Source organism: Dasypus novemcinctus, chromosome 10, assembly GCF_030445035.2.
Source record: "Dasypus novemcinctus isolate mDasNov1 chromosome 10, mDasNov1.1.hap2, whole genome shotgun sequence".
In the NCBI taxonomy this organism is placed as follows: Eukaryota; Metazoa; Chordata; class Mammalia; order Cingulata; family Dasypodidae; genus Dasypus; species Dasypus novemcinctus.
In genome coordinates this window covers 56,872,960-56,899,343 of record NC_080682.1, presented here as the reverse complement: position 1 = coordinate 56,899,343, position 26,384 = coordinate 56,872,960, and the positions used below count along the sequence as shown (strand labels likewise).

At 34.9% G+C, this 26,384-nt stretch overlaps 1 protein-coding gene across 2 annotated transcripts in view; it reads right to left on the bottom strand.

Moving 5' to 3' along the window:
* Positions 1-5,260: 5,260 nt before the first annotated feature.
* The window catches only part of APIP (APAF1 interacting protein), a 32,778-nt gene continuing 11,654 nt past the window's right edge, over positions 5,261-26,384 (bottom strand). For both annotated transcript variants that reach the window (XM_012522204.4, XM_004446851.5), the window contains 6 exons: positions 17,723-17,823; positions 12,299-12,347; positions 11,007-11,124; positions 9,305-9,440; positions 6,177-6,344; positions 5,261-5,570 (listed from right to left, as the gene is read on the bottom strand). In XM_012522204.4, the coding sequence (XP_012377658.1) occupies positions 5,471-5,570; positions 6,177-6,344; positions 9,305-9,440; positions 11,007-11,124; positions 12,299-12,347; positions 17,723-17,823 (672 nt within the window). In that variant the 3' untranslated portion in view covers positions 5,261-5,470. The remainder of the gene's footprint in view (positions 5,571-6,176; positions 6,345-9,304; positions 9,441-11,006; positions 11,125-12,298; positions 12,348-17,722; positions 17,824-26,384) is intronic.

Below are 26,384 nucleotides of genomic sequence, written 5' to 3'. Positions count from 1 at the left end.
GTAGAAGGAAACTTCCTCAACACGATATATGAAAAGCCCACAGCTAACATCATATTGAATGGTGAAAGACTGAAAGTTCTAATATTAGGAACAAGACAAGGATACCCACTGTCACCACTGCTATTCAGCATTGTACTGGATGTTCTTGCCAGACAAATTAGACAAGATAAAGAAATAAAAGGCACCCAAATTGGAAAAGAAGTAAAACTTCCCCATTTGCAGATGATTATGATCCTATATACAGAAAATCCTGGAAATCCACAACAAACCATAGGAGTGACAAATGAGGCAAGGAGAAAATCACGAGTTGGTGTCATGGAAATCTTAGAGAAAACTGTTTCAAGGAGGAAGTAATTGATTACTAGTAATGCTTGTGAGAAGTCAAAATACCGAGAATTGTCCATTCATTTTGGCAAAAAGGTAGTCTTTCATTTGATAAGTATTTATTGAATATCAACTATATACCAGATACAACTCAAGAGACCAGAGATACCTGAGTGTACAAAACACAAAAATTCCTACTCTCATGGGGTTCACATTCTAGTGGGGGAAAATATACTATTATTTCCCCCCCTTAGGTCATAAGAGAGCTATTGTGCTTATAAACGTCTATTTCAGATGGATAATTTGCTTACAGGTTTATCTATTGTTGGGAGGGATAATTATTAATATTGATAATGAAAATAAATGCTAAGGGATAGAAATTTAATGTGTGGCTAATCATATTGCAAAGAATGAAAAACTATACCCCTACCAAAAAGGCTAAAATGATATATACACACCCCCTAACTGTATGTGACTACCCAGAACTAAGCAGGAAAAACAAAATACATAGGAAAAAATTGAGAATTTAATCTAGTGATTCCCCAAACTTGTTGCAAATTAGCTGGTTATAAGTACTTTATAAGTATGTTAGCTGGTTATAAGTACTATACAGAAAACTAAAGCAGGAAAGGAGAGTGTGGGAAAAGGGGTTGCATTCTTTTTTTTTTTTTTTTTAGGTACCAGGCCAGAGATTGAACCCAGGACCTCGTATGTGGGACGCCGGTGCTCAACCACTGAGCCACATGGGCTCCCCTGAGTTGTCTTTTTGTTTTGTTTGCTTATTGTTTGTTTTTAGGAGGTACTGGGAACCGAACCTAGACTTCCCATGTGGGAAGAAGATGCTCAACTGCTTGAGTCACATCTACTCCCCGGGATTGCAATTTTAAGTAGGATGCTCAAGGAAAACCAGAGGTGACATCTGAGACCTGGAGGAGGTACAGGGGTAAGCCTTGTAGATGGCCTGGAGCAAAAGCATTTAAAGAGGGAAGAACACATTCAAAAGTGCATGTATTTAAAGACTCAAGAAGATACCAGAGAGGTTGGAGCAGAATAAGAGAGGAGAAAGATAACAGAATGGGCTTAGAAAGGCAATGGGGCATCGGGTGAGACTGTGCAGAGTTTTCATTGTGAGATGGGAAGCTAGGGTTTTGAGCAGTGGAATGACATTGTTGGCTTCCATGTTAACAGGATCATGTAGGCTACTATGCTGGAGTAGGGGCTGGAGAGGAAGGCAAGGGCTGAAGCAGAGAATTCAATTAGGAGGAAATGACAATAATATAGGTGAGAAGTGGTGGTGATAAATTTAGGGACACTTGTTATATTTTGATGGTAAAAGTGATAGGATTTGTTGATTAACTGGATATAGCATATGCCATCAAGTATGGCAGTAAGATTATTAGTGACTAAAAGGATGGAGTTACCATTAACTGAATCAGGGAATTATTTAGCAAGGCTTGGAATGGTGATGGTGGTGGTGGTAGTTGTAGAAGTATAGATTGGGAATCCTGTTTTAGGCATATTAAGTTTGAGATGTCTAATAGGCATTTTTCATGGAGATATCTAACAGATATGAGTTTGGGGATAAGGAAAAATATGTGAGCTTTAGATTTAAATTTATGAATTTCCAGAATAATTAAAACTGTGAAACTGGATGAGAGCATCAAGGGAAAGAAGTTGTCCAAGGGTGACCAATGGGATGCTCCAGACTTTGCAGGCTGAAGAAAAACCAGTAAGAGACAAATGGAGTGGTTGGGTATGTGGAAAACCAGGGTATGACTTGGAAGACAAAGTGTTTCATAGAAGAGGGTTGACTCGACCATGTCAAAAAGCTGATAGGTTAAGTTAGGTGAAGACTGAGAACTGATTACTGACTTAGCAGTGTGGTCACCTTTAGAGAACATGATACCACAGTTTTTAGTAGAATGGTAGGGACAAAAACCTGCATGGAGTGGATTCGATGGAATAGAAGATAAACTGGACAGAGAGAATATACCAACACTTTCTTTTCTTTTTTCTTTATACCAACTATTTTGTATAAATTGTTTTGTATAAGAAGCTTTGAAGTCAAAAGCAGGAAACAAGGCAGTATATGGAGGGAAAGTCGATTTGGGGTTTTTGGTTTTTTTTTAAGAGAGATAAATAGCATGTTTATAAATGCTGGAGAAAGCTCTAAGAGAGAGAACAAAGCTGCTAAGGTGGGGGGTGGGATTGCTGGAATGATGGCCTTGAACAGGAGAGAGGGTATCTAATGTGCAAGTGAAGAGGTTGGCCTTTGTAAGAAGTACAGATAGTTCATCTGTGGGAACAAGAGCAAAGGCAGAGCACATGCAGGAAGGTAGGAAAACACGGGTAGCCTAGGGAAGCCCTTTCTGATGGCTTCAATTTTCTGTGAGATACCAATCAAGGTTATTAGCCAAGAGTTAAGTATGCAGAGAGATGTTGTGAGTTTGAGAACAGAGAAATAGTTGTCCAGGAGAGGTGAAGAATGAATGGATAAGTGTAACACATAATATAGTAAAACTGCAGCATTAAAGGTCCACTTGAAGTTAACATGGTTGTGTTTTGCTCCAGTCATACTCAGGAGCATAGGTACAGGTATGTAGCCAGAAGAGGGTTAGAATTAACTATGGCTGAAGGTTTGCCAACTACAGTGAAATTGGATGGGGGAAAGACATTTAGTGCTCAAGGAATTCATTCACCACACCCACAGGCCAGGTGGTAAAAGAGGAAGTGAAAACCACCACCACTTGAAAGCTTCAGAGGAAACTGTGCCTTCAGGGAAGACAGGTTTCATTTAGAGCAAGAACTCCAAGGAAACATTCAAATAAATTTAAAATGTATGGGGGGCGTGGTGCTGATCTTGGTTTCAGCACAGTGATGAGGACAAAGTCTGACTGGAGTTGGTCAAGGAACAAGTGGGAGAACAGACAAATGTACAACTCTTTCACAAAGTTTTATTCTGAAGGTGCTGTGGTTAGTGGAAAGTTGAAGGCAATGTTTTTGTGCCTATGTGTGTGTTAAGATGGAAGATATTATAACAAATTTTTATAGTGATGGAAAAGATTCAGTTAAGAGGCTAAAAAATTGACAATACAGGAAAGAAATGGGATAAATGGGAACATACTTTGCAGAAGTAAATCCCTTGAGAAAGGAAAAGACATTGGATCCAAGGCATAAGTAGAACTGGCCTTAGAATCAACCTTATGGAAAGAAAGAGGCAAAGAAGGCTGTAGGCAGGAAGGTTGGTGTAATGTTAAGTGGGAAGATTAGGTAGTTCTCTTTGAAATGCATCTATTTTATTTCTTCAAGTATGAGATGAGCTATCAGCTGAGAGTTGGTGGGGAAAGGAAGTTGGAGATTTGATAAAAGGGTGAGGGGATGAAGTCATGAGGCTGGAAAAATAAATTACTAGGGAACTATGGTATTTTGGCAGTATTGAGTGCCCATCTGAGATTTGTGGTCATAAATTTGAAGGGAGGTCAACATGGCTGTATAATTTTTCTCCATCAGTCCTCGCTGCTTGGGTATAGGTGCAAAGTAAGAGTAAAGGTGGGTTTATCAAAGGTTGAGGATTTTGCCAGGTGAGTATGACAAAAGAAGGAAGATAGAAGGGGGTCAGGATGTTTGCACTGTAATGAATGGTTCAAATACTGGACAATGCAATCTACACTTAAGGAAGGGAGGAAGTGAAGCAGGCTAGTTAGGGAATCAATAGACGAATCTGGAACCTGGCAGGAAAGCCCATCTGGGCTTTGGTATCCCCAAGATGGCTGCTGGAAAAACCTGTGAGATTCCCCTATTCAAAACGAGATTTCCTCCAGAAGCCAGGAGAAGCCCCAGACATTCTCCAAGGGCCTTATCATTGGGCCCTCCCAGGGGACTGATGGGTGGGGTAATCACTCAAAACAGCAAACAGCTGGGACTCTTCCCTTGTCAGTAGCAAAGGGGTGGAATAATTAATGGTTCAAAAAGCATGAGCAAAGGGCGAACCAGCCTCTCTTGCCTTGACCCCTGCTCTTGCTTTCTACCCCCTGTTCTTGCCTTCTTCACCCCCTGCCTGGAACAACATGCAAGTAAAACCTGGGTATTTATAATCTATAATGGGGAACTGTAGTCTGTAAATAGGCCAACTTTATCACTCTTCAGCCCCTTCCTCTCTACCTGGGATGCATGATCTATTATTTTCTCCTGTTTCTCTTCTCACCATTCCTTAATAAATTACTGGCCTAACTAACCTGGCTTGCTCTCAAAATTCATTTCTTGAAGCTTTGCCAAGAACCTAGAGAAAATCCAACAACAGAAGGACATGAGGGGGTAATAGATAATAAAAAGTCAAGGGATTGGAAGTCTGGATAAGATTAGAGAATTGCTGAAGTGAGATAAATGAGCTCAAAGTGTAGACAACAATAATCTGAGAGGGTATATGAGATTAAAATTTTGGGTGGTATAACTATTATTGACTTTCCCAATTAAAAAAAAAGCAATAACTAAATAAAACCTTTATGATCAAGTTGATGTTACTTTTGGCTATATTAGAAGAAGTACTTTCTGTTTATATCAATGGTATGTTCTTAGTTGGTTTGGCTAGTAAAATTTGAGTTAAAATTCCCTGACTTGAGTTTCACAATAGATCCCAATATACAATGAGTGGCCTATGTTATATTATAGGGAAGCACTAAAGCATTTAGGTAAAATCTTTAAAAAGGTTTGACATCAACACTGAGGGATCTGTTTGGCCTTAACTTTTCATATAAATTTTATGACACTTATAGTAAAACAAGAATATACTCTTGTCATAATTAAGTGGAAATTTACCAGTGAATTCTACTATCATCGGCAACTTTCAACATTAAGAATTCTCTGAGTGTGTTTAGAAAAAGGAATCAATTTAAAGGCCAATATTTTGCTATTAAGAATTTAAAAATAAACATAAAAACCTTGCTTATAAAATTTTTATTCCACTGCACTCTCATTACAAGAACATAAGCAAATACCATGAAAAGTCAGAAGAGATTCAGGATGAGCATCTTTGGTATTTGGTGACAAATTAATACCACATGGAAATTTTCAAATCATTTAAAAAATAATCAATTCATTTTAGTGACAGTTAATATTAGCTTTATCTCTGTTTAAACTTCCTATTGGTTTATACAATTCCATTTTCTCCAAAAGGAGGCTGTGTAGGATCTAGTCCTACTTTCTTCATTGATATGGCAATGTCAAACAAATAGTCATAACACTCACACCTATAAAAGAAAAAGCAAAAAGAACTGAAGATGTTTAATGAAATAGAGTTCTCCAATCCCAAACAATACCATTTCTCTATCAAGTTGACTCTGCTGGGTACTCTGTATATTTTTCTCAATTCTAGGTCAAATGTTTCTTATTTTATCCCCAATATTAAAACATGGAAATGAATCATATTGAATCATGCAACCATATTTTATACTGCTCTAGAAATAAAGGAGTTTAAAATACACTACTTACATAAACTTTTTTTTTACTATTTGGGACTTTCCAAAATATATGTAGCAAATCATTACATATCTTGGGTTAGCTTTATTCTCCCCACCAGCCTTAAACTCAGAGAATAGGATCTATGTCTCCTTCCTCTTTTTATCAACGTACATAAGGCCTTGCCAAATAATAGCTCATTCAATAAACATAACTGAATGAATGAATACATAGTAAAAATCAAATATATAGAATAATGGTAAATTATTTAAAATTAAAAGTTTGACCAATAATTTAAAAAATCATAATTCAATAATAAAAATATCATAAAACACATTTCATTCTTTCACTTTTAGAGTGTGGTGACTTGTCCCAAAAGTTCCTTGATTTACACTTACATGGTTTTAGCCTTCTGCCATGTATCTCCCCATACATAGACTCCATGACGTCTGACCAGTACTGCACAGGAGTCTGGGTACTCAGTCATTGCACGAGCCATTCGTTCCTTGAGGTCTTTCTCCTCAGGTGTATTCTCAATAATAGGTACCGCTAACATATCATCATATCTGCAAGACAAACAAGCCATTTTTTTTCATTAAAACAAATAAATTTATAATTTTTTCAGTAACCAGTTAAAAAGACATTCTCTTTATATGTGGAAAAACACTCCAAATTATGAACAAGATATTGCATGTTATTCTGTGCATCTTGCCTAAACATCTGTATCAAAAGATGTCTTGGGAATTTGGCAGGCATTGTTTTAATCCTAAGTATAAGTGGCAGAAATCTGTACAGCATATCAAAACCCAACAAGAAATCATCAAGATCATACAAGTATTTCCTTGAAGCAAAGACAATCATATTTAAGCAGGAGATGAGAAATGATAAATCTCAGAATCTGAAGCACAAAAAGGACTAACAATTGAACTTTTTATTAAGCAAGAATTTCCCAACAATACAAATCAATTTTATCTCTGCAGTACCCCAACGTGCCTCAGACAGGCAAATCAATAAATGCAGTTGTGGTTTGTGGTGCTGGGAAAACAAAAAGTTTCTAGAGATATCTATTAAAAGTATGATAATTATTCAAAAAATTATTCAAAAAACTTCTTTTACTTTTACTTCTTTTGCTTTCACTAATTAGAATATGTGTTTTCCTTCTTATTCATGTAGTAATATTTAACCAAATAACTTATTACTGGTAAGATTATTAAGTTTATCCCTGACGTCATATATAAGAATTAAAAAATCAGAAACGTTTTCCTTCTTAAATGAATTTCTCTTGCACTGTAAATGTAACATCTGCCTCTTCACTACGTGTGAACTGCTGGCCCCAAGTCTTTCCTAATATTGGCCAGAAGAACTACAAATTTATATTTTCCTCTAACATACACTGAACAGTCAGAAATAGTTCCAGATGTAAAATAACTTCACAGAAAATTAAGACCTAAATCCAATTAAGACCTTTAATCCAATCCCCAATTTTTGAGAAAGGAGACTGATCCTCATCAGTTAAAAGAGTAGAAACAGTTTTATTTTCACTCTATCATAGGCATGTTGCTTCTGAAACAGAGGACAATTATATAAATATAATTTAATCTTTCTCCTGGTAAGAACTATTTGAAAAATTTTTAATAGAGTAGAGGAGGAGATCAACTTCATCCTTTTACAGTTTCGTCCCATCCCTTCTTTTGCCTGGACTGAGGATTCTCCCTTAATTTTGACAAAGCAAGGGTTCTTAACCAGGGGTCGACAGACCCCCCAAGTGGTCTGTGGAAAGATTTCAGGGGGTCTGTGAGCTTGAACTGAAAATTCAAAGAAACATTATTGTGGGGACATGTTGGTGCAGATGGGATATATTTATTAAATAATATACAGTATAATTTGGACTTAGTATTTTTATTTTGATATAGCATGTTCTGAGTGCAGTGGATAACTGTCTGAAAAAGGATAGTGAGGATGGCGGAGACAGTTTTGAACGCCATTGGAAAACTTGAATTTCTAAATGTTTGTGGAAAATGGCCATTTGAACAGATGATGAAGAACTGTGTTATCAGATATTGAAATAACAGGAAAGTTGCAAAACTTAATTTTGAATAATCCTGACATTTAATTTAAAGACATGCTGATGTTGAATCTTATGAAACTATCTGCTGCTACACTCTGAGAAGGGGTCTGTGGTTTTCACGTCACTGGCACAGGATTCAGTGGAACAAAATAGGTTAAGAACCCCTGACAGAGTATCACAGCCCTGAGCTGTGATAATGACCCTGTTACTAATTTTCCAGCCCGGCTTAACTAGAACTACAAAGGACATCAATAAAAAAATTTTTTTTTAATTCTTTTAAGTTCTGAAACATTCAAAATGATATATAAACTGCATGTTTTAATACCATCACAAAAGATATCTTTCATTTATGCCATTCTTCTTTTCCACAAACTTCCAAAGGCTCTTTTTCTATTCTATTCTGTTCTCTTACCACCCTTTCCACATTCTCAACCAATTTTTATTCTTCAGCAAAGCTATCAAATGCCTTATGAAACTGATAGCACACATGGTGTCTCTCCTTCAAGACCCTGATATGGAAAAGGCAATATGGGGTTATATTTTACTTAGTACATTAGCTTTTCACAATTTCAATATTTAACTTTTGTAAATAAGCATTTCACAATGCTGAGGAGTGCTTTGGGCAAACAATAAATGTTAACTGAAATCAAATCAAATTAATTTTTCAGCACACTAGTTTGAACATGTACATTCTATTACATGCAGCAACAACATGGTATTACTATTAAAGATACTGCAAGAAAAATTGGCATTCTTTTTCTCTAAACAAGGCAAGGTTGAAAGTTTTCAGGCCCTTTAGGAAATTAAGAAGGGTAAGGGCTAATAAATTCAAATGGAATGCTTAGCTTGTACCTGAACACTAAGAACATGTTTCTTCACGTCACTAAATTCTAGATTTATGAATAATTACCACATTTTTGTGGGCTGGTAGATTTATTTAGACTTATCTATAAAGTCACTGTTCCTTATCATGTCACTTACCACACTAAAAAGTTATAAAAATCTAGAGATCTACTTCATTAAAATAAGTATGACTTTTATAAATATGAAAATATTCCAGAAATACTAAATTAAATGAAAAAAGAATATAAACTTTAGTCAGGGCTGGAATCTCCTGAAAACAAAGTGTCAGTGGGGAGATTTTGCTCTTTGAGCACTTCAGTGTAAGAACATAATTTTCCCATCACTATAGAAATCCCAGTCAAGGTTTTTTCATTTTACTCTGACAAACATTCATTATTCAAGTTTCTAATAGTTTACCATGGCTGGGAGGAGAAGCCATCTGATTTGGTGTCACTAAGAATGGATATGAAAGCATTATATTAAGTGGAGTACTCTTTAACACAGACCCCGCAACACTGCATTAAATGCATAAAAAGATCAGTATCCTATTTATCCAAGAGAAAGAAAGAAACTTTAGTAAATTATTTAAACAAAAAAATAAAAAATAAAAAATACCTGTAACACCCTCCTGAAGTACATTTCCTTATTCCTTTTATCATCTCTTGATGTGTAATTTTAAACTCCCGTCCTGGAAAGAGAAGGGTGGCCATGACAGCAGCTTTCGAGTGGGTGTGAATCACTGCACCTGCTCCTGAAGGCGTAAGAATAAAGTCGCATGCTCAATGAAGACTAAACTATATATTTTAAAGATACACATACTCTCTCTCTATATATAATATAGTATAAAATACAGATAAAAGGTTATGGACTTGTGCTTCCTGGCATGGCATAAGAAGTTGGGGCGATGGGCAGGTAAGGAGGAAAGGTAAGAGGAGAGAAATACTAAGTGAGGAGTTGAAAGACAATAAAAACATCAAAATGTATCCAGCACCAAGGCAATGCACAATACTTTACACGTGCTCAAGAAACATTTTTTGAACAAATGAGTTGACAAATAGGTAAGTTTATGTTTGCTTTAATGGAATTAAAGTACATTTAGGCTGAAATATATAATTATATGAAATCATGATTTAAGAAACTTAGATGGTCTGAAGTAAAGATATATTAACCATGGAGATCATAATCATAACAATACTGCCATTTAATGCAGGATTCCTTTGTGACGGGCACTTAACATAGGTCATCTCTTTGTCTCAACACAACTATGGAGGTAAATACTATCTCCCCCATTTAATAGTCCAGAAAACAGAGGCTCAGAGATGTTAAATAGCTTTCCCGTAGTTCACGGTGGCAGAACTTGGACTTGAACCCAGGTCTGTCTGACTTTAGAGTTCATTTTCTTAATCACCAAGCTAGTGTTCGGAAAGCAAGCCATATCTTGGCAGAATAAAGGGATGGTAGGGATTTTAAGATACATATGTAGTGCATTTGCCTAAAAAGTAATCTTAATTCTGTAAGACATAGTAATTACTACTTCAGCAATTGGTAAATTTATGTAGCTCTAATCTAGGAACAGCTCTTCATACTGTTAGAATATGTTTCTGAAGTTATATCCTTTGAGTGGTAGCTGATAATGTCCAGGAATAGAACAAAGCATGTTTACTTGCTTTATATTAATTTCCTTCAGCTGCTACGTTAAGGCATGGTCCTAATGACGTTCTTGCCCTGGTAGAGCCAGCATCTCAGTTATTTTCTATTTTCACATTGTCCTCCAGATTCAAATGTTCCAGGCCAGTTTTCTACCATGAGTTCTATTAGTTATTTAAAATTAGACTCCTAGTTTTATCATACAGTAAATTTTTCAAAAAGGGATAACAATTCCAACTGAAGAGAAGGCTATAATTCTCCCCTAGTCGTAATTTGCCATATTTCTACTATAAGCTCCCATTGGTATAATTCTAAACTAAGAACTGGTACCTGATTATACATATTGTATTTAGTCAGTCAATTTGGCAATCTAGCCAGAATGAAGTCAAACTGAGGTTGCAATCCTGGCTCCAATACTCACTAACTGTTTAATTTGGAGAAGTTATTTGACTTCCCAGAATCTTTCTCTCACATGTAAAATGGAATAATAATAGACCTTCCTCATAGGAGTGATGTGAGGATTAACTGAGTTAACACATTTAAAGTTCATGCATATAGCAGGCCTTCAGCAAATGTCAGCCTAAATAATTATTACTATTATTTCATACTTAAAATTATTTACTGTTATTATTATAATTATTTGCCTATTAAGTAAATATTTTTTGCATACCTCTCATTGTGTAAGCATTCATGAAAAGAGGAGTACATTGGCTTTTTTTTAGATTCTTGTATGGTGGGGGTGCACTTACATCCTGTTCATTTATATCACAAATAAACATGTCTTCAGGCTATTTATAAAGGGAAAAAAGAAAAAAAGTAGGCTTACATAATTTCAGTTAGAAAAGCCCCGCTTTCTTGTGTGTTTTTAATATATATGGTAAATATACAAACACATAAATATCAAGTATTATTATATATTTAACTCATTTTAAATATTTACGTAATTATAATTTATCAGTTTTTAACCATTTTGAGAAATTTAAAAGAATGTTTTCTGCTAGTAAAAATATTCTCGAGAGTTAAAAAAAAGAAACTCCTCTTAATATTTAAAGATGACCAATGCAGAAAATTAATATGTGATGGTGTTAATCTCATTTAATCAATTTAACTTTTCAACTGTATCCTCTAATTTCATAATTATATTTCAGAGAGACTACATAAAGAAACCAATATTCCCAAATGGGTATGTTATAATTGCTTTTTCACATTTCATAAAAGAAAAATAAAGCACAGTATAAAACTTTCTTACACACTGAGAAATGTGACTGAACTCAAAAAGGTTAATCTCAATAAAGCATATTATTCTTAAAGTTATAAGGAAATAAATAGATCTACAGATTATTTCCTAGTAATATATGTGTTTTTACATTGAACTCTCATTTTCTAGGATTTATTCCAAAAACTGCAATATGTTTCATTAACGAAGCAGCTTTATTTTTCTTATGATAGATAAGAGTATTATGTTTGTTTTTCTACCTAGACTTGGGCATTATTCCAAGATTAATACAGAATGGATCTTCTCAAAGTGTTGAAAAAAGTTTCATAACTTTAAATTGGGATAGCTTTGCTATTACTAAGTATAAGTCAACTGGAGGTTAGAATGGTAAGATGATTTGTTTGCTATTTTGGTCTATTTGAGTCCATCAGTTTGATTACTGTATTAGCTGGTATTGTAATGTTGCAATGTTATAAAATCACTTATTATTATAACTTAAGAATGAGCTATTCTCTATTGCCCTCTACAGGTAGAATGAGATTTCAGTATAAGTACTGAGTAAATAGATAATACCACCTTAAAAAAATTAATACTTAGTAAATGCTTGTTGATTAGTTATTTAAATGATCACAATGACACCACTTACAAAACCAACATTTTCTTATAATTTTAAGATTAATTCTGCATCACAAAAAAAAGGATAAGTAAAGAGGAATTTGGTTTTATGAAGTATCACTTTACCATACCTGAATTCGCTCCTTTTGCACTCCAGAAGGAGCAATGTAGATTTCATTGCTGGTAACACAAAATGTAGGGAAAATTATTTCACTCTAATTTTCCGCTTTTTCACAAAGAACAGTGTCTATCCTTGCAGTCCAAACATTAATGTTCTTTATAAATCAAGTCATACAAACAACTGCTTAATTAATGATTTAGGCCGCCTAAAAAAAATATCACATAACTTTGCTGACTCTATAATGCTTGTGGCACAGTAACATGTTAGTAGTTGCTTTTGTTTTCCATGTTTCCATGTATATATATTTTTTCTTTATTTCTTTTTACAGTACAAAACCAATGGTAACCATGCTTTTTTATCTGGTTAGGGGAAGAATCTGAACACACAAGTCAAAAGTCTTTAAGCATGAATAAACAGAGTTTATCCTATTATACAGTTATTATAAAATCCAATCCTGGGAAAATATGCTCAACAGAAGTGATTCCATATTTCATACAATTCATAGGAATAATTTTTGTCATGCAAAGAATATGGTTTAATTAAATCATTTGAAATGCTCATTATAAACATGAAGTTCAGAGACCCCTATTGGAAAGTTTGTTAAATTACAGCAATTATTTTGGAGCACTTTTTGAATAGAAGAGTATGTTTCCTATTTGAAAAGCACATGTATCTTGTGAAAATATTTGTAATAAATCTAAAAATGGTAAATCATTAAAAATATAAAAGACACAGCTACATCTGTTACAGGCTATTGTGCTAAGGGAGATGCTGTATCTTGCCATTTACCACCAGGTGCTCTCAAATTTTATTTGGAAATTAATTTCAAAATCTTCTAAATTCTCTCCATCCTCAACAAGGGTTCTTTGGTTTCCTTATCAGTTTCTGTTCATTCCAGAGAGAATTAATGAGTTGCCACATATATGCAAATCAAGGAAATCTTGTAGCTTCTGCCAATGAGTCATGGACATATGAACACTGAATAAATACCACATATTTGACAGTGAAAATAAGGATGATGACCTATACTGAATTTTTTTTTAAAGATTTATTTCTCTCCCCTCCCCTCCCACCCCAGTTGTCTGTTCTCTGTGTCTATTTGCTGCTGCTTCTTTGTCCGCTTCTGTTGTTGTCAGTGGCACAGGAATCTGTGTTTCTTTTTGTTGCATCATCTTGTTGTGTCAGTTCTCCATGTGTGCGGCACCATTCCTGGGCAGGCTGCACTTTCTTTCACACTGGGTGGCTCTCCTCACGGGGTGCACTCCTTGCGCGTGGGGCCCTCCTATGCGGGGGACACCCCTGCGTGGAAGGGGCACTCCTTGTGCGCATCAGCACTGCGCATGGGCCAACTCCACACAGGTCAAGGAGGCCTGGGGTTTGAACATCAGACCTCCCATGTGGTAGACGGATGCCCTAACCACTGGGCCAAGTCTGCCACCCCTACCTATACTGAATTGAACTGTCAAAGTTGGAGTTATTAATAAACCTATACCTTAGAACTGCCAAAGTATAAGATGAAATGACAGTTCTTTTAAGGTTCCATTGGTAAGCTAAGGTATAGAAAAGAAATGCCTGATAATGTGAGTGGCACAGTAAGCCGGATGCAAGCATTTACTTTCATTGGATAGCTATTGTTTTAGAGCCTTGTCACATAAAAATACCATAAAGCAGCATTCCTCTGGAACCAATGAGAATGCTTAGGGATCATACTGTTATAAAGGACCCTTGAGAAATACCTGGGATCCAAATCTTTTATCTTTGTGTAACATGAAAAGAACTCTAGAATCATATGTGGTGCAGAGTCCACTCACCTCTTTTGGGAAGAGGACTCCTAGGTCTTATGTGAAGAGAAATTTATGCAGTTCTGGGAAAAGACCCAAATAAAATACAAAATGGTCTGCTGGTAAATAAAATTCAGTTTATAAAGTGAGAAAAACCAAGGCTGTTTTTCTTTTTATTCAAGTGATGTGATACACTGCCTGTTTTTATTACTGCCTTTTTAAAACAGAAATCAGTTCAGATGTTGACAAACTTTGGGTAATTAAAAGATCAGATAAATAGGTTTTAGAAAAAAATTAATTTACACCAAAAAGAAAACAGTATCTGGATAAAAATACAAAGTTGACAGAGCTTTAGATTTAGAAGGGAAAAATGCCAAAAACTAAAGTGAAGTATTTACTTGGCATAAACCACAAACAAAAAGTATTTTGAATTTCAAGGTATTAAGTTGTAGAATTTCTTTCTATATATTACCTGTTCTTTCACTGTGTGGTAACCAGAACAAAACTGAAGAGTTCATAATACCTCTATGTTCACTTGCTTCTATTTCTGCTTACTTTCTGGTCATTAAAACTAATTAATATGGTTTTATTAATTATAATTCTAACAATGTACAACAGGATTAGTATTCTGACACATATCAGTATTACACTGTGAAAACAGGAAATGCTAAATTTGAAGGGTAGGAACCCAAACTAAACACAATAGTTGCTAAGTATTCTGGAATTGTCTTCATTATTGTTATTTTCTTGGGTCTCCATTCCCTACTCGTAATGCAGCTCATGTTTTAAGTTGTGTTTTATATATATTGTTTGTATTACATGCTAGTATTTGTAAGACTGGAAGGGTGCTATCCAAAGCTAAAAATCAATAAATAATTTTATACTCCCAGAGTGTATTTGGGAAATATAAGCTATTGGACTTGTACTACATTCTGAATTTACTAGGTCTAAGCATCAGACTAAAATGAACTTTGACTAACAACATGAAAATGATATTATTGATATCAGTGATGTAGCCTTAATGAAATAATTTTAAATATTAGGAAAAAATTCAACATTTTTCTACAAAATATCCCTTTTACTCCATAAAGAACAAATATAACAAGATTCTACCCATGACCTCCAGGAGGAGCTCCTCATCCATTGAAGAGTCTGGCTAAGGAAAAAGGAGCTTACTCAGATGACTGTAAATAGATTGTAGTGCTGAAAAAGCCATTTAATTTTAAAAGAGGTGCCAGAGAGGGGCTCACGGTAGCCACATACAAGGGTAGTATATGGATTAGTAAAATTCTGCTAGAAAGAACCCAATCTTTTATACCTTATTAATAAAAAAAAATACCCTGTTGAGATTTTCAGTGGCTGGCTCCTTATTTACATTCTACTATTTTTGACTTGGCTGGTTTTTTTCCAGTGTCTTTTTTTTAAATTATGCTTTTTTTTGGAAGAGTCAGTAGCTCAGTTTGGTGGAAACCTTTATTTTATACATACACAAACTATTTCTGCACATATCAGTGAAAAGCAGTTATCTAAAAGCCAAATTTAGGATTATTTAAATATAAACATTACAACTGGGAAAACTGATCACTCAAAATTATTGGGGATTATTGGATAAAGAAACAAAAAGAGGGAAACGGACTTGGCCCAGTGGTTAGAGCGTCTGTCTACCACATGGGAGGTCCGTGGTTCAAACCCCGGGCCTCCTTGACCTGTGTGGAGCTGGCCCACGTGCAGTGCTGATGCGCGCACGGAGTGGCGTGCCATGCAGGGGTGTCCCCCCTGTAGGGGGAGTGTGCCCATAAGGAGAAGCCGCCCAGCGGGAAAGAAAGTGCAGCCTGCCCAGGAATGGCGCCACACACACTTCCCAAGCCGCTGACAAACAGAAGCGGACAAAGAAACAAGACGCAGCAAATAGACACTGAGAACAGACAACGCGGGGGGGGGGGGGGGGGGGGGGGGGGGGGGGGGGAATTAAATAAATAAATAAATCTTTAAAAAAAAAAAAAAAGAAACAAAAAGAACAACAAACATTCTTATCATAGGGCTTTGCTGTAAATAAACCAACTGCTCTGAAAGCCTACACACTGGTGAATCAACACATTAGCACCGGGTTGAAGCTGATATAGGAGGTACAGGATGGATGTACAGCTGTCCATGTGGAACGTGACCTTACTAGTCTCTGAGCACACCCCTACATCCATATCTTTGCTGGTTGTTGACTAAGGCCCCTTCTGTCATTTCCTACTGTTCAATTAATATTTCATGAATTTCTTTATAATTTGAAGCAGATGAAGTTTCTATGGCATCATCTTATGGTATGACATAAAATCCTTGATGTTCAGAATATTCTGATTATATTTTAGATTCCACTCCTTACTATGCAAATCTAGGCTTCTTGAAGGCGTTACTATATATATTCTCAATAGCCATATAAATATTTCAGTAATCTAATTTTTTAAAAAAGATTTATTTATTATTTATTTTTTTCTCTCCCCTTCCTCCCCCCATCCTGGTTGTCTGTTCTCTGTGTTTATTTGCTGCGTCTTCTTCTTTGTCTGCTTCTGTTGTCAGCGGCAAGGGAATCTGTGTTTCTTTTTGTTGCGTCACCTTGCTGTGTCAACTCTCCGTGTGTGCAGCACCATTCCTGGGCAGGCTGCACTTTCTTTCGTGCTGGGCGGCTCTCCTTACGGGGCATACTCCTTGCCTGTGGGGCTCCCCTACACGGGGGACACCCCTGCGTGGCAGGGCTCTCCTTGTGCACATTAGCACTGCGCATGGGCCAGCTCCACATGGGTCAAGGAGGCCAGGAGTTTGAACTGCAGACCTCCCATGTGGTAGACGGACGCCCTATCCACTGGGCCAAGTCCACCACCCAGTAATCTAATTTTGCTAAAGAAAGTGAATGACGATTAAGGCAATAAATCAGCAGTCACTCGGTTTAACACTCAGCCACCAGGCAATAATATTCCTAAAACATTAATCCTATTCCAGAAACCCTTGAAGGATTGAGGTTCCACAACCTTTCCTGGTATGCCATTATCTTTATTGTTAATGAGTTACTTATTTCTTCACCTTCTTGGAGCAATGACACCAAATAAATCTAATGAAAAATTAAACACTATTCATTCCTTGAGTTTCAGTTTAAGTCCAGTAACTCCTGTTTTGTCCTCAGGGATCTAGAGACTAGCAAGTGCTATGTCCATTAGTAATGACATGTGCTCAGAAAGGCATGGGACCTTTCTTTTGACTCAATAGAGCATAGATATTTAGGACTTTTAATGTTTAGTAATCTTTATTTAAGTGGCTTTTATATGTGTATTTGAACCTTTGGAACAAATTCTGAGTAACCTAGAAAAGATCCTTTATAATTCCAAGTACATGAAAATACTTAGCAGCTTGTTATTTAGCTTTGGTACTCCAAAGACAGAGGACTAAATTCTTATGATTAGAAGCTGTGGTTCTGAAATCCTTAAGTATTTATTTTATCTGAAAGTTCTGCACCCCTGATCCACTCAGTTATGTAAATATCCGTTTCTTCCTTTAGAAACTAAATACCTTCAGTATCATATAAAACTTCACTAGCTTTATAAGCAAGGTGGCTCCCTACAGTGTACTCATATGGAGAATTCCCAGAATGAAGTCAGGTGGAAACTTACCCATGCTTCAAGCTAATTCCTCCTCCAGTTCCAGTGACCCAACCTAAATGGTAAAACTGTTTGCAGAGCTCTGGGATCAGGTATCTTGGATGTTCCTTATCCTTAGAAAGAAAATAATTTTTAAGATGTACATTATTTTATCAGGTGATTGTTCTAGCTGACATTCTATTAAGTCAATTTAAGGAAGTTTAAGAAAATTAAGTGAGAAGGTACAGTGGGCGAGTAAATAGTGGTTATAAACATATTTTATGCTTTTAATATATAGAAAATAGATCTAATACATTACTTGGCAATCTGGGACTATTCAGTGTCATATAGTCCAACACAAAAGAACAGGCAGCCTCTGTGGGCTGCAACAATATGAGAAAATGTCCAGTATACATTAGAAAGTATCTATTAAAATGTCAGACATAAAGTCTAGAACTGAAAGGGACATGCTACGGTTTGTTCAGAAACTTTCTTTGTGCAAAACACCCATTCACTTAAGCTACCATATATATGAGATACTATGATACTTATTTGTTATACTCTGCATGTTGATTCAAGTATATTTTTATTCTAAAAAAGTCCTATCATTTTTCCGTAATGATTTTGCTGTTTTCTCTTACTAAAATAAAGTCAACAAATAACATAAAACACACTCAGAAACCATCACAATACTTAACAGATACATTTCTATGCAGATATAAGAATGAGTATATCTGTTGAGATAAAAATTGAGCCTTTTTTTATACATGCCCAGTGATTACTTCTTTAGAAAAACACCAACAATGCTTTCTCTTGCTTTTAAAAAAAGTTTTAATGAATGGAACAAAAAACAATAAAAAAGAAATAGAATGAATTTCATTTTGGGCACCATGATATTCAACCTTTCCCAGGAAAACAACTAAAAGTTGTGAATAAATTGTTTTTAAAAATATTTCAAAAAATTGCTGAGTTGCAAGAATGTAAGGTTTAACAAGGGCCATAAAAGAAATGAGAGTGAGGCCACCTGGGAGGGAATTAAACTCCTAAGGCAGAATTTCTCTGAAGGTACCTATGGAACTCTAGTGGCCCTGAGTTTCCATTCTGATCGCTGTCCAAGGCACTAGAAACCAGAGATAAAACCCAGGGCCTGCTCAAAATGGGGGCATCTAATAGAAAATCCCCACATTAGGTTGAGACCCAAGGGGCTTCTACCCTCAAAGTAAGGATGAACAAGAATTATATCCACTGTGCAGAAAGACCAGGGAGAAAGCTTGCCTACATTGATCCTGGCAGTGGGAAAGTGGGAAAAATATCTTTGAGTGTTTGTAACCACAAGCCATTCTTCACTTGTTTTAGCCCTATTTCAAGCTACCTGTGAGTCTCAAAAAACCTGTTAAGTGGAAATTTTAATTTAAAACACAATCCTTGGACTGTACTCCCAAAGGAATTAGTAACAGCAAATATAAATCTTCTTTTAAAGAATTCCCGCAAAGATGACAACAATAACAACAACATACAGAAGAAACAAACTAAGAGATACAAGGAAACAAGGCAGCATGAGTGAAGGCAACAGAAACAGATGGCAGAATCAGACCCACAAAGGCTTCAGGTTTCTGAATTCCCAGATACAGAAAATGTTAATGTATTTGCTTGGTATGTTTAAAGAATAAATGAGACATTTGAAGATATGTGCAAAGAACAAAAGACTATAAAAAGATGACCAAGCAGATTTGCAAATAAGCCAAAAAGAACTTTTAGACCTAACAATATAGTAAATTGAAATAAAGAACTCCAAGTATGGGTAAGCAACAGACCATATAAACTGAGACTCTAAGAAAATAATAAAATACAGGAAAAGATTAAGAAAGCTCAATGAAGGGAGCAGGTGTAGCTCAGTGGTTGAGTGCCTGCTTCATATATGTAAGGCCCCGGGTTCAACCCCTGGTACCTCCTGAAAAAAGAAAAGCTGAATGACTCTAAAGCAGGGTTACATCCACCTTGGAAATATCATAGTGAAAATACAGAAACCCAAAGAGATGAAGAGCTGACTTCAAAAAAGCAACAACAGAAACCAATGGACTAAGAGAAAATAACTTCCAACTTGGAACTCTATTTTAGTGAAAATAGATTCTAAAAAAATAAGAATGAAATAAAGACATTTTCAGAAAAATAAAAACCAAGATTTAGTAACTAGCAGACTATCTTTAAAGGAAATTCCAGAGAATTACTTCAGGCAGAAAGAAAGAGATCCCAACACAGGAAGTCTAGATTTAAAAAGAATTGAAGAGTCAACAAAATGACCAATATGTGGTATTTTAAACAACCACTGCTTAAACTAACAATCACCTATAAAAGCAATAATGTCCTATAGCATTGAAAAAAGGGGGGTATGTTAAAATATACGAAAAGGCAGCATAAGTGAAGACATAAGTGATTGGAGTTAAAATGTTCTAAGGTCCTGGTATTATTCTGGAAGAAGAAAAAGATATTAATTTTAGACTTAGTTAACTATGCCTTTCATAATTCCTAACATAAGCATTTGTTGTTATACATTTTTAAGTACTGTTTTCATTGCATCCCACACAATTTGTATTTTCATCATTCACTTCCAAATATTTTAGAATTTCCACTATTTCTTGTTTGACTTATTGGTTGTCAGAAGACTTTAAATTTTCATACAGACTCTCCCCCATCAGTGTTATCTTTTTTTTATTAATTCTTATTTGCATGGTCAGAGAATATCATCGGCATGATACCAATACTTGGACATTTTTTGAGAGTTGCTTTATGACCCAATAAGTAATGTGTTTTTATAAGTGTTCCATAGGTGCTGGCAAAGAATTCTGATTCTGCAGTTTGCTGGGTAGAGTATTCTATATTACACATAACTATTTAATTCTATTGAATTCTTAATTCAGCATTCAATTCTTCCACATCATTTTTTCTTTTTTGTGGTTTGCTCAGTCTATCATCAAGAAGTGTACTGAAATCTTTACTTATGATTGAAGATGAATCTATTACCCTTGTAGTTCTGTCAATGTTTGCATTGTGGATGTATGTGTGTGTTTTAAGTGGCTTAAAGGTAACACAAATTAATCTTATAGTTCTGAAAGTCAGAAATTCAAAGTGGGTCTCACGGGACTAAAATCAGAGAGTTGGCAGGGCTGCATTCCTTCTGGAGGCTCTAGGGGAGAAGGCACTTCGCTTTTTTCTCCATCTTCTAGAGATCATCTGTATTCCTTGGCTTGTGGCTCCGTCTTCCACTTTCAAAGCTAGCAATGGCTGGTTGAGTCTTTCTTATGTTGCTTCACTTTGAATATGATTCTTTTGCCTTCTACGTATACTTCCAAGGATTCTTGTGATTGCATTGGAATCATCCAGATAATCCAGAATAATCCCACTTTCTTAAGGTCAGTTGATAAGCAACCCTAATTACATATGCAACCTTAATTCCTCCTTATCATGTAACATAGCAGATTCTGAGGATTGAGATGCGGACATCTATGGGAGAGCTACTATTCTATTTCATAGCCCTAGCAATAGGTTGCTTGTGAAAGTAATGCTGTTCAGTTTTTTTCAAACAGGTTTTATTTTTTAGAAGAGTTTTAGATTTATAGAAAAATTGAAAAGGTACTACAGAGTATCCATATATCCTGAATCCAGCTTTATCTAGTATTAACATCTTATATTAGAGTATGGTATGTTTGGTATACTTAATCAACCAATATTAGATATATTATTAACTAAAGTTCATATGTTATTCAGAATTCCTTAGTTTTATCTCATGTCTTTTTCTGATCCAGGATTCCATCTAGGGCATCACATTATAATTAGTTGCCATGTCTCCTTAGGTTCTTCCTGGCTGTGACAGTTTCTCAGATTTTCCTTGTTTTTGATAATCTTGACAGTTCAAAGGAGTACTAGTTAAGTATTTTGTATGATGCCACTATATTGGAATTGTTTTATGCTTTCCTCTTGATTAGACTAGGGTAATAGGTTTTTGGAAGGAAGATCACAAAGGGGAAATGTAATATTTATTACATCACACCTAAAGTACTATCAAAATGATATACAATTGTTCAGTTGACCTTGATAAACACCTTAGGTGTTTATCAGGTTTATCACGTTTCTCCAGAGTAAAATTACTCCCTAATTTTTTCCATACTGTACTTTTTGAAGGAAGTCATTATTTGTAGCCCACTTATGTATTTGCCTACTATACAAGTCTAACCTTATTATATTCTTCTGGTGAACTAAACAATTCACCGTTATGCAGTTATTCCCTTACCTGATACTCTTGAGGGTTAGACATGATTTGGAATTCAGAATAATTTGGATTTTCAAAATTTTAGAAATTTGGAAATTTAAAAAATGTAACAGTGCATACCTTACATTTTACTCAAGCAGGATCCGGAATAGTATCTATCTATAATCAAACACAATGAGATTTCTGCAACAAAACAAATGAATAAAATCTTAAACATTTCACAACGTTTCATTTCTTATAAGGTCCAAATGAGATTTTGTTCCAAGTTTATGAATAATTTCAGTTTTCAGACTTTTGGGATTTTGGAATTGCAGATAAGGGATTATGGAGCTATAATGTGTTTTGCCGTAATGTTTATTTTTGTCCAACATTAAATAGGTTCCCCAGCTTTTTTAAAATTAGCATTTTCTTGGTTTATCTTTTCTACCCTTTCATTTTCAAATTTCTGTGCTATTTTAGGTGTCACTTGTAAACATCATATTGCTGAGTTTTAAAAAGTAGGTCAATAATCTGTGTCTTTTAATGGAACATTTTTTGTTACTGTTGTAATATTGACAAAATTTGATTGATTTCTACTATCTTATTTTGTGCATTCTAGTGATCTCTGCTTATCTCTTTCTGGAGGAAGGAAAGTTTGTTATCTTTCTTCTTTTTTTTAATTTAAGATTTTGCTTTTAATTTATTTTTCATTTTCTGTATTACTCCCCACTTCAGTGTTTAGAAGTTATAGTCTTTCTGCTAATTTTTAAATTATCCTATTACAGAAAATAAAATAGGTATAGAAAAATCAAAACACCAATTTATGACATTAGCCTACCCTCAATTCCAAAACCCTGAAAAGATCAGTATGAAGAAAACATTATATGCCAATCTCATGCAATTAAATGAAGAAAATCCTAAATAAAACACTAACAGTCAGAATCCCACAAAGAATAGTAGAGTTATTTAATCATACCTAAGTTATTTTTATCCCAGGAAGGCAAGATTGGTTTCATGAAAGTCAATTAACGTAATTCACCATATTAACAGATGAAAAGACCCCAAAAAATCATAGGATCATCTCAATAGATGCAGAAGATATTGATAATGTTCAACATCTATTCATTATTCAAAACAAACAAAATTAACAAATGATAAATGAACTTTATTATAATAATGAGTATACATGTATATACATACGTATGTATGCATACATACACATACAAGAGCAAACATAATAGTGAAACAATGAAAATATTCCCTTTAAGATACGGTGTAAGATAAGGGTGCCAACAAACACCACTAATATTTAACACTGAACTGGAGGTCCTGGCTGGTATATAAAGGTAAGGAAAAAAAATAGATACAAGAAAAGGAAAAAAAGAAAAATAATCAGATGCAGATGCTATGACTGGTAGAACCAAAAAGAATCTACAGATAAATCAACAGAATTAGCAAAAGTTTAGCATGGTTGCTGAATGTAAAATATTAAAAAATCAAATAAAATAATAAGCTATAAAAAAAGAATAAGAATATAAAGTACATAGAAATTAGTCTCATATAACAAGTGAAAGACTTTTATGTAGATGAGATTTTATTCCAAGATGTTAGAAGAACACAAATCTTAAAAATGGAGGGATATAATGGGTTCACAGGATGAAGAATCAATATCAGAAAACGTAAACTGCTTTATGTATTCAATGCTACACCCCCAAAAAAGTCCCAAAAGATGTCATCTAATGATTCCAAAAGCTACATGGAAGAACGAAAGGCCAAGGATAGCCAAGACACTCCCAAAGAAGAACATAAGGGGAGATTTGCTTAACTGGATAGCAAGAATTACTAAAGAGTTACTGTAACTAAGATAGTTTGGATGCTGGTATAGAAGGAAAAAAAAAACTAATAGAAATGAATAGAGAAGACAAAACAGACATACGTGGCTATGTTTGAGACATTACTGCAATCAGTGTGGTAAAGAAGGACTTTTTTACAATGGCCCTAGGATATTGTGATCAAGCTGGTCATCTATATGAAAAAAAAAAAAGAAATTGGACTCCTGCCTCAAGTTATACATAAAATAAATGCCAGTAAGATTAAAGACTTAAGTGTGAAAGGCAAATATATGAAACTTTTAAAATATATGATAAAACCGTTATCAATTTGTCTAATGACAAATTAGATCATGCTAAAAATAAAATAATTCCATTAATCAAAAAGATGACATCGGGAGTGTAAAGAAATACGACAAAATTGAAAAAATATTTGCAGCACAGATGCTCGATCAAAAATGAGCATTCAGATACATATGAATAAAAAGAAGACCAACGAAAATGGACAAAGTCATGAACAAGCATTTTATAGTCATGGAAATGCTAATGGCTCATGACTATATAGAAAGAGACTTGATCTTATTAGTAATCAGGGAAATGCAAATTTAAACCACAAAGAGATATCATTTGATAGTCAGAAGATTGGGAAAATGGAAAAATCACTAATATTAAGTGTTACTGAGGAAATGAAGCAGCACACTTCTGGTAAGGGTACAAACTGGGACAACTACTTTGGAAAAATTTAGTATTAATAAAGTCGAAGATAAGCAAACCTAATGACCTTCTGCTCCTGGTGATTTTCTGGTGAAACTTTTAGACATGTTCCTTGGGAAAATATAAAAGGATTATATTATGACCTTAGGATAAGAAGGAAAACACTGACAGATTAGATTATTTAAGAAATTAAAAAAACAAACCCACACACTAGGTGGCAAAACTATCAAGAAAAGCAATGAAACTATTAATACAAAATACAGGGTAATGGTCACCTAAGCTGGGATGCAGTAAGGAAGGGGTTCACATGGAGTTTCTAAGGTACTGATAATAAGCTATAGTGCAACTGAAACTGCATATATCTGGGTAAGAATTTCTGTCCTTTGACTGGCTCCCCGATCAGCACCACTCCAAGTAGCCTGACCTGGATGTGGGACTCGCTCTTACGTAGAACCAAGGACTTAAGCAAAGCTCAAGATTAAGTTGGGAGGAGGGAGATATGTGTGCAAATGCCAGAAGATGACCCAAATGAGTCAATACAGTCTTCTCTGTAAAAAGAGTAGGTGGGAGGTGGGAGTGGGCCTGAGGCATATACTGGGAAGGAAAGTAGGTAGCCTGGGGATAATGAAACAAGAGCAGAGATCAGGAGGTGGCACAGCCAGGTGGGAGGGAAGTCTAGCAGAATAAATACTCAGGTACTATTCAGTTCCATGGCATTATTGGTCAATAGAGTGTGTAAAAATGTAGTAAGGAGGCCATAAAAAAATCTGGTATCCACACTACATACAGCTCTGTGATTTCTGATTTTTATATATGGCAAAAATTCTATGTCTGGGGCAAGTAGGCTCCAAATATATATAATTTTTAAAATGTATGTGTAAACACTGATAGAGATGAAACAAAGAGTTCCTTAAAGTTGAAAAAGTCAATAATTTCTGAATCATTACTAATTATTCAAATTGGTACTCTAAATACTACACTATTTACCAATATGACAAATTTGAAAATTAATTTGCACCATAACAAAAATCCTATCCATTACTAAAAGAGTTATATGATTATTTATTCCTGCTAATTTATTTGCTCTAACTCTATTAATCTTTTTTATTCTTTTGTCTGGGTGTTGGACTTAGACTATATTTGGGGGAAAGTATTTTTTCACTTTCAATGCCAAAAAAGAATAATTCCCTGTCATTTTTCTTGAGGAAAAGATAGCCTAGTAAATTAAAGTATTTCTATTAGGAGTTTAGGATTAGGTAACATCGAATCCTTGGCGATTTATGAAACACTATATACGGCTGTACAACAGGAGGTTATCATGACAATACTTTAACAGGATTGGCCAATAAAATCATATCTAATATTTCAATAATCTATTAGAATGATTTTAGTACTATAACTTCCACAAGTCTTTAAAACCTATATACTTTATTCTAATGAAATAATGACACTATGAAGTTAAATAAAATTACGTAGAAAAATTGTGGTCTTATAATGACAACTCAAGTACTTCATAATAAAAGCAAGCATAGTCCTAACTAAGGAATATGTCTTTGCTTTTCATCTTTTAGTCCACTACTATAGAAAAATCTGCATGAACAATTTTAACAAATTTTATTGATACATATTAGTAAAGCATAAATCCATCCAAAGTGTATAATCAATAGTATTCAGTATAATCACGTAGTTTTACATTCATCACTTCAATTATTTTTAGTGCATTGTCATTACTCCAGTAATAATACTACTAAAAAACAAAATCAACAACCAAATAAAACTCATCCCCTCTCAATCTCTCTATGCTTCCCCTACCATATACAGCTGCTATTCTGTTTCCTTCTCTCTAGTTTATTTGTATTTTGTAAAAACAGTCATATATGTCCAATTGCACCCATATTGGTATTTT